This window comes from Solanum tuberosum, unplaced genomic scaffold, assembly GCF_000226075.1.
Source record: "Solanum tuberosum cultivar DM 1-3 516 R44 unplaced genomic scaffold, SolTub_3.0 scf00511, whole genome shotgun sequence".
NCBI lineage: Eukaryota > Viridiplantae > Streptophyta > Magnoliopsida > Solanales > Solanaceae > Solanum > Solanum tuberosum.
In genome coordinates this window covers 209541-219714 of record NW_006239438.1, presented here as the reverse complement: position 1 = coordinate 219714, position 10174 = coordinate 209541, and the positions used below count along the sequence as shown (strand labels likewise).

Below are 10174 nucleotides of genomic sequence, written 5' to 3'. Positions count from 1 at the left end.
ACCAAAACTGCAAAAAATTTCCCCCCCCCCCCCCCAATTTATTTTTATTATGATTTAAAATTATCCTCATGTTGGAGCTCCGTTAAGGATCAAGAACAAATTTTATTTTTTTTAATAACAGAATAATATAAGATAAAATATTAAAGGATAAGAGCAAAATTAGTTGATTTCGGTTAATACAAAAAAGGTTTAACCTTTTTTCTTATTTGACATTTTGCAGGAGCATGCATTTTTTCAAGAAAATGTTTTCCTTCGTATCGAACACGCTCTTGGTGTTCAATATATATATATATATTGAATCCTTTTTGTATTTTTGTGTATCATATTCAGTGAGTGCAGGTTTTTTTTTTTGGATAAATAGGATGTCTGCTTTTTAGGTCTTGTTTTTGTTTACATTTGAAAGTGTTAAAAATTTTCAATAATCTACATGTTTTTCCAAGGTAACGTGTTAAAATGTGTGATCATCTAGTGTATATATATAAAAAAGAAAATTAATATTATTTTAATCATCAAATAACAATATAAAATACTAGTACTTCAATTTGGATTGATGAACTATTATATTAGCAAAATGTGGCAATAGCAATTGTCCACACATAAATATGTAATTAAATGTCTACTTCAAATAATGCATTCACATCACATCAGTATAATGGATATGCATTTGTGACAATAAAAATCTTATAATAATTTGTGTAATATCAATTTCCAACCATTGGTTGCCACCTCATGTCTTAATCTTTGTCTATTATTCATTTTAGCCATTAATTGAATTAATACCAAAGGGGCCACAAGAAACAAACAACAAATTGGATTTATAGGTATATATATCAAGGAAGACAGAAGATAACATCAAAAAGGTATAAAAACAATGAAAGAATAATGTTTAAATAAATACGGATATAGAATTTGAAATTTATGATCCATTTTTATATATAGCAATTTCGATTTATTATTATAATAGTACTTACATTTACAGTCAAATGTCTGTAAATATTTATGATGAAATTTTTTGAACAAATAATTTTAAAAAATAGAATTCCAAAAAAAAAAAGAAGATAAGGGTCTGAAAAATACCTCAACTTTGGTTGAATTTGCTGTTGCGATACTAAACTTTCATGATAACCTATTACCTCCCTAGACTATTTAATACCGTATTTTAAACATATATGTTTGTCCATGTGGATATAAAAAATAATGCAAAATTATAAATAGTAATATGTCCACGTGGGCACATATATACCTTTAAAATACACTATTAAATAGTTTAGGGGGTAAAAAATATGGTATTAAATAGTCTAGGGAGGTAATAGGTCTTTATGAAAGTTTAGTATCGCAACAGAAAATCCGACCAAAGTTGGGATATTTTTCAAACCCTTATCCCAAAAAAAAAAGAAGCACAATATACAATTGTGACAATCATTTTCATACCAAACATACAATTGTGACTATCATTTTCATCCCTCACTAATTTTGAAAGAATTTGCTAAACCTAAACCCCATTTGGTCTGTGGATAACAACACAATTGGTAATGTATCACTATAACAAGGCCAATATGCTTGGTTCAAAGGGCCCAAAAATGGACAACGAGGATACTATGTCATATGTGCTAATGTAAAATCTTTTCCCAATACCTTTGCAATGAATAGCCCAATCCTACTTTTTTTTTTATAAAAAAAGCACTATTTTTCCATTGAAAAATATTCAGTATCTTTTTTCATAAATATTTTGATTATATTAGTGAGAAAATAGAGGTGGATAATGAAAAGAAGGAAAGGAGCAAATGATGTCAACCAACTCGACAAAGCCATTGAGAGATGAGAAAGATAATTAAAGAAAGACGTGTGAAGTTTGTATTTTCCCAGCCGATTCGCACACAATCGTCTTTTTTCGATTGAAGAGTCGGACTCGCAGGAAAAATTAAACTCCCTCTGTCCCTAATTACTTGTCCACTTTTGAATTGACACACCTATTAAGAAAACAATGATTGACATAGTGAGTTTATCATTTTACCCCTATTAATTATGAAGTGAATGAATTAAAAACTTAAGATTTTTAAGGAGTTCTGCCTTTTTCAAAATAATTAATTGAGGATATAATAGGTAAACAATTTTTTTGTCTTTTCTTGATTTGTCAAAATGGACAAGTAATTAGGGACAACTAAAAAGGAAAAAACGGACAAATAATTAGGGATAGAAGAAGTATATCACAAGTTTTCGAAAGGAAAACGCAAAAATAGGTATCGATAAAGGACAAAACTTTTTTTCCGAACCGGAAGGTACATCTTCTAATCTTCCCATTCTCCACACTATCATTATGGATATGGAGAATTTTCTTAGAAATCACATTGACCATCTATATATCTCCCTGATCAATATATAGGTGTAGAGGGGCAATAAGGTATTTACCATAAGGGGCAATAAATACCCTTTTAAAAATAATATTGTAAGTGACGTATCCTCGCTCGAGTGAAACAGATTCAGGACTGTATCGAAGTTGTTGTGTTTTCACAAAGAAAAAATAGGAAGCTTCCTAGTATTTCAGTAAGAATTTGTTTCCACCGTGTGTTTTCTTAGTGAGCCGATCTGGTGAAAAATAGATGGAGAAATCATGTTTTATAACACTATTTTTATTGATTAGCAGTGGAAAAAAAAACCTTTGTTTCTAGTTGAAAATAAATTTTTAGGTAAAGTGTATGATCCGACACCTAAGTCTCACGTAAATATCCTTCCTAAATCCAAAAAATTCATTGTTGACTTCAATATGCGAGATTCGAATCCAAGACCTCTGGTTAAGAATGAAGGAGTACTTACCATTCTACCACAACCTTGTTGGTATCCATTCATGATTATATATCGAAAGATACATATACTTACCTTATAAGTGAGCTCTCTCTCTCTCTCTATATATATATAAAAGATAAAACTAGAATTAAGTGGTCCTTAACTTGAGTGAAAAAAAATTGATTCAAGGAAAAAACAAGAGAGGATAAGTTTCAAACAGTGTGAATTTTGTCTAACCTAACATGTGAGGACTAACAACATTAATGTCTTTCTCAAAGGAGTTAACATCAAAGGGTATAATTCATGTAAAAAAAACCAATTTATCTTAAATTCACTTGTCTTCTCAACTCTCCATTCTTCAATAAATGTCTTTGAAAGAGATAGAAAATAATAGAGATGATAAATTGTGGGAATAAAGTTAGTTCTACATCTTGATGACTATTTAATGTTTTTGTTTTTATTTGTTTTGCTTTCTTGAGTGCTTTGAGGAATGAGGATGAGGATGAGGAGCAAAGAAGTTGATATCAATGATATGTATTGAAGTTGATAGCTTTTATTCACTCTATCAACATATTGTATCAAAAAAGTGTGGTAAGATAGAATTGAATTTCTTCGATTTTAATTAGAGGTTTTAGTTATGGATTTAAATTCTAATAAAGAATGCTTCTTATTTAATGAATTTTATGTGAGTGAATCTGAATTAATCAGACAAGTGAATAAATAATATTAGATGAAATTACCTAAAGAAAAAAGTTGATAAAGATCTTTTATATAATTATGATAGTGTAAACTTTTTTTTCGCGGTTGATGTAGAGAAATTAAACTCAACTTAAAATGATTTAATTTAAATAAATAAACAACGTAAAGAATTTTTATATTATGAGGATTTTTAGTATAACTGGCGACTTGTCTTATTTATTAGATGACAAATCTTAGTTTTTTTCTAATGATATTCTACATAAAAAATGTAAATATTTTTTCATATGGTCAGTATATATAAATTAATATTTAATAATAAAATTCAAGTTTTTAAATTCCCAATAAAAAAAAAGATATGAAAAACATCACATGTTCTATTAATAGTTTTCCTCTTTTGTTTGCTAATAACTCAACATGGAGCTTGAATTTTTTCCACCTATTTGCCATTCCTGCCATAGAATGCTGTCCTCTCCATTTGGTTATTAACTATATAGAGCTACATACCTATTTGTTAATTTGAAAAAAAAAAAGATATTATTTTTTAAGTTCTCATTCGATGATTTGGTACTATGTAAGATTTTCAATTAATTCAAATTCGTACTACGTAAAACCATTAAAAAGAGAGGTGTTAATTTGTACCAAGTTTTACAAGAAAATAATTACGTACATTTAATGACCTTGAAAATGACTGATCTTGAACTTTTGATTCCCACTTGCTACATAAGCAATACTTCAAGGGTAAAAGGCCAAATTTGCTGATCTTGAATTCATGCTCACGGAGTAAGTAGAGTCAAAAGTTTGAGATCACCCATCTCTAAAATCTATTATTTTGTAAATTACCCAATCTTTTTATATATTCAAAGCTAAAACTCAAAATATCTAATTAAAAGTATATTTTTTTAAAATTCATTCCACCGTGACTGTTAATGGATGAAGAATAAAATATAAAGAAATAGATTCAATCTTCCATTCAATCAATTTACAAATAAATAAATAAATAGAGAAAACAAAAATGAAGTACTAACATGAATTGTGATAGATGATTGAGATTCTCTTTATTCTTAATCAAAACTTTTGGATCTAAGCCGTGGAATAATAAGAATCACGTTGAAAGCGTCATCCTTATAAATAAATTTTATAATGCATAGATTTAAATTTAATTAATTTTAATGTGTATATCAGATATCGAACCGAAAAAATTATATGGGCCATGAGTAGTACTTAAGAGTGGCGGTGGGAAGGTAGGGGTCTGTATGTGGTTGGGGGAAAAAACAAATATGCCCCTAAAGACTAATTTTATAATAGAGTCAAAAATACATCAAATCTTGTTTAAACAATACCACCATTTTATTATCCAAAATTATAGGCAATAACACATGGTTTGCTACTTTTGATTAACCCTTTACCTACTATCTAATCAAACCATATTTGACCTTAATATTTGTTCTTTTTATGAGTTAACTTTCCAGATTCTAATTAGAGGTGTATCTAGAACGAATTTCATAAATAGTTTGATTTGTTTTGTTGTAATTATATAAATGTATCGAAAATGATTTTATTTAAATATTTAATAAAATTATATTCGTTTTGAATTTACTGATTCTAGAAAGAATAGATAAGGTTATAAGCATTTTCTAATTTATTTATGTGTTTGATAAACTTGATTTTTTTATAAGTTAGAAATAAATGCATAAATTTATCATCCAAACTTAAAAAGATTTTAACTTTACAAGCATTTTTAATTTGACATATTATTTTTTATTCTTGTATCTCTATTTTTTATTTTTTATTTTGTAATCCTTCAAACACCCTTTCCAAGACAGAATTATTAATTCCCTCAATCATTCCATTTTGGCAATTCGCCTTTTTTATTTATTTAATATCTTTAGTAAATGTATTACTTTTTTCGTTCCATATGAGATGAATACTTTTTGTTTTACACGATAATTAAGAATCATACTGTTGTGTAAGTATTTTTTATTTTACACTATAATTAAGAAAATATTAATAGATTGATTAATTTTACTATTTTGTTCTTTCTTCATATTTTTTCTGTCCCTAATTACTTGTCCACTTTTCCTTTTATAGTTGTCCCTAATTGCTTGTCCATTTTGACAAATCAAGAAAGGACAACTTTTTTTACCTATCATACCCTCAATTAAATGACTAATTACTTTTTAAAATGTAGAATTTTTCATCCACTTCATAATTAATAGGGGTAAAATGGTAAACTCACTATATCATTAATTGTTTTCTTAATATGTGTGTCAATTCAAAAATGGACAAGTAATTAGGAACGGAGGGAATATTAATTAGCTTCTTGATTTATTTTTTTAGATCTTTAAAATTTGTTTAAATTTCCAAAGGCCATATTTATTATAGGGGTGAAATGTGAAAAAATTAATTAATTCTATCTCGATTTAGTAAGTGATCAAATAATATGAAATAAATATTTTTAGTAAGAGGCCTATCTAATATGATACCGAGGGAGTAATAATAAGGACATTTAAGTCATCTTAACATAATAATTTTATTTTTTGATATGTTTTAATCAACTTAACGAGAGACGGATCCTTGAAAGAGAGCTTTAGAGTAACAGTAAAATTATCTTCGTGTGACTTATAGGTTACATGTTCAAATTATAAAAGTAGCCGCTAATACTTGCATAGGATAAATTATCTACATTACATGCTTCAAAATACGACCCTTCCCTAAATCTTATTAATGTGTAATACTTTGTGCACCGAACCGATCTAAATAAAATGGTCTTCAAATCATGTATTTCACTTTGACCCTAACCAACAAACCCCCACTCCCACCCCCAACCCCCCACATTCAAGATTTATATACATGAGTTCTCTCATTCCACCAAAATACCATTCAACAAAACTCAACACACCTCAAAACAAAAATGACAACAAGAATAGTGGGAGAGAAGCAAAACAATGGATCCATGTATGTGTACAACTTAGACACCGGAAATTCAAAGCCAAAGCCGAAGCCAGAACCAGACTTATCAACCATGTTAAAGAAAGGGATATCAAAAGGATGGCCCCTTAGAAGATCGAAAACGTATCGTGAAAATCATCATCAAGGTGAGTTAAAAACAAATAACAATGTTGTCATCACAACAACAACAAAAGGAGAAACAACAAGAAAATCAGTTTCATCAATTGAAGGACAAGTTATTGTTAATAAGGAAATTCATGAATTATCAAGAAATCCAATTATTGAATCACGAAAATCATCTTCTTGTGTTATTGGAACAAGAAAATCATTGACACATGTTGAATTAAATGTGGCATCAATGGCTGTAATTCTTCAAGTTAAAGTATTGGTCACAGACATGCCAGGATTTATGCAAGTTCATGCTTTTAAATGTGCAAGAACTACTTATGATAGCTTGGAGAAATTTAGTTCCAAACATATGGCCTATAACATGAAAAAGGTACTCTCACGCTCTCTGTCTCAAATTATCTGTCGTACGTATTTATCTTTTACATACTCTTTAAGAAAAAAACTTTGACTATTCTATCGTTATTTATGTATTAAGATATAGTTTGATCTCTTCATTAAATATCTACTCTATTGAGGTTTTTGTAGTGTTCAAGAACTATTACCTCTAATAAGGATCGATAAAATGGAAAAACATAATTAATTTTGTCTTGAATCTGTAAAATGACAGATAATTTAAGATAACTATTTATAGAAACTACGACAAATAATTTGAGATGGAGTGAGTATGTGCTTGTCCCATCTTTTTTACCTTTGAGTTTTGTGTATGATAGTCATTCGAAGTCAGAGTTTTCAAAAAAAAAGTCAAGAAAATAAATACATAAAAAAATGAAGAGAATTCAATATACAATATATATATATATATACCTCAAAAAGTTTTTTCTTTTTTTACCTATTTACATGATATAATTTTTTGATAAAAAAGTATTAATCGAGACCCATGAACAACAGTAACTCCACCGCTATAAATATCACCTCATTATTTTCTTGGCCAATTATTTTCTCCCAATTCTGAAGTGGATTTTCCTTGTGAGTTTTTACACGAATTCTTATTTTAAAATTTTATGCAATTTAAGAAAGTTTAACTTGTATACGCGGATAGGTTATAATTTTTTTTTGCCCTTAGGTAATTAATATAACTTACAAAAACAACAAAATTATCTATCGTAATTCTAATTTGGTAACCTATAACATGTAGTAAATAATATGTTATAATCAATTAAAAAATATATATAATATAATTTTTTTTATATTATCAGTATATATTTCCGATACCCTAAATATGAAATTATATGAAATCAAATGTACCTAGAAAAAACCTCAACCACATGTGATATAGCTGAAAGAAGTTTCTCATTCTGTCTGTCTCCATTTATTCATATACTTTATATATCCTTTTTGCATTTATTAATATTTTATCCAAATATCTATGGTATAAAAAATAGTTTTGTTTTACTATAAGAAATTATCTATACAATCTCCTAAAATATTTTCCTTTAGTTATTGCCCATTTTGAGGGGAAAAGATAAAAGATAATTTTAATAAAATAACCTTTACTCATCTACTTATTTTTTATGGCACATGTAACTGTTAGACAAATTAACACATCTTTGCAAACCTGTCAATCAGATCTGAGACAACTGATTGAGGGCTAGCTAAACCATATTATAAAAAATAATAATTGTAAAATTACATGTTAATAATAGCACAATGTATCTCGAATCATGTGGCTAATTGCCAATTATTATTCACTACTTAGTCATCCCATGTGAATAACAAAAGCATAATAGTTGCTACTTGTAATTATTAATTGTATATTGATCATTAACTAGTTGTCAATTATGGAGTAACAATACATGCTTAACATAATAGATGGAATATTAAGTAATGGAGTGCAAGGTAGGAGTAAGATCTGTGTACATACTACTCTTTCTAAATCTTATTTTTGGGATTGTACTGAATATATATTATTGTTGTTCTTAAGTGATGGAGCCGTAAATATGATGGTAAATTTATAAATATTCAAAAGCAAAGGAATTAAAAGCCTATATTTTAGTTAATTAAGATTAAATTTACTTAGTCAAATATCATAACGACTATAATAAGAATTTATCAATGACTGAGGGACGAAAAGTGCTATTACCAACTAATTTTTATATAAGAATTTTTATAACACTATCATATTGCTCAAAAATAAATACAAGTAACTATTCATATTAATAACTTGGAAAATAAGACAGGTAATTTATTGCAACAAAACAAAGTACACCGATAAAGTTAATAGATAAAAACATATTTGAACTATCACTTTTTTCAGAAGTTTCATATGGTAACTATCAGTTGTTCCTTCTTCATATCTCAAAGCTAATTAGGCCAACAATTAGTTGTTCATTCTTTCTACCTGAACTATCATCATCTACTCACGATACATTAAGAAGATAGATGGTGATAGTTCAAGTAAAAGAAGAGAATAACTAATAGTTAGAGTATGAAACTTACGAAAAAGTGATAATTCTGATGTAATATATCATGTTATCAATATATATAAGTTAAATCGTCTTCTAATGAGATTTTTGTTTGACAAATTTCAACAGGAATTTGATAAAATATATGGGCCGGCCTGGCATTGCATAGTGGGCTCAAGTTTTGGGTCATATGTTACTCACTCCACAGGTGGATTCCTCTATTTTTCAATGGAAAAACTTTATATTTTAATCTTCAAGACAAAAGTCCAAAAGACCATTGAGTCCTAAATAATTAATTTACCTTGGTAGTAATACTTTTACTTTTTTGATTTTTATCACTTTTTTTAAAATTTAGAATTATCTTTATTTATTTTTTAGATTTGTAAATGGAAATTCATTGAAATGAAGTGTGTATATATATGTCTTAATTTTTTTAAGAAAAAAAAAGTGCAATTATCCTATAGTATACTTCTTCTTGATCTCTCTTCTTTTTCAGGCTATATGATTATAACGATTTAAGAGAAGTTTCTCGTAAATTCATTAGTGTGTTTCCAATCGCGTAACTCAATAGCTTTTGTAAAATTTCATTTTGCGAAGGAGTGATTAATTTTTGTAAAAACAAACCAAAAAAAGGCTTAGACACAACAATGACACAATACTTTCTCTAAATAATAATTGTGTAATATAATTTGTGTAATAATTAAAACTATGACTTCTATGATTAACTTATCTGATTTAATGTAAATATTGAGTACGAATAAATATTTCTGACCAACAACCTCTTAGTATTTCGTTTTCATGGAAAATGATTTAATTTTTCCCATTTTCTACTTTAAAAAGAGTCTCTTTTAGTTTTTTCTTTTATTTATAGAAAATACATTTTGTATTTATGCTAATAATAATAATAATAGTTTCAATAATGAGCTCAATTGTGTGAAATTGATGTGAAGGGTCATATAGTAGTTGAGCTTTGTATTTTAGGGATCTATCTGCATTAGCACTTAATGGGAGAATTACTTTTGGCTAAAGTACAAACCACTAGTGGCTAGATTTTAAACATCATTTCATATTCCAAATTGGTATATTGTCTTTATTGTATACACTTGCTATCACTATCTATTAATGCCAACATTCAAGTAATTCCATAACATTTTTGGCTTGTAGATCTTACTCCCCTACCCATCTAATCCTAATAAAAAGTGATATATATA

General features: G+C 27.7%; 1 protein-coding gene across 1 annotated transcript; it reads left to right on the top strand.

The window, feature by feature from the left end:
- Positions 1-6372: 6372 nt before the first annotated feature.
- On the top strand, positions 6373-9298 carry LOC102602473 (uncharacterized). The gene is made up of 2 exons (XM_006364857.2): positions 6373-6931; positions 9093-9298. The coding sequence occupies exons 1-2, from the start codon at positions 6395-6397 to the stop codon at positions 9249-9251; spliced, it is 696 nt and encodes a 231-aa protein (XP_006364919.1). The 5' UTR covers positions 6373-6394; the 3' UTR covers positions 9252-9298.
- The last annotated feature ends 876 nt before the right edge of the window (positions 9299-10174 follow it).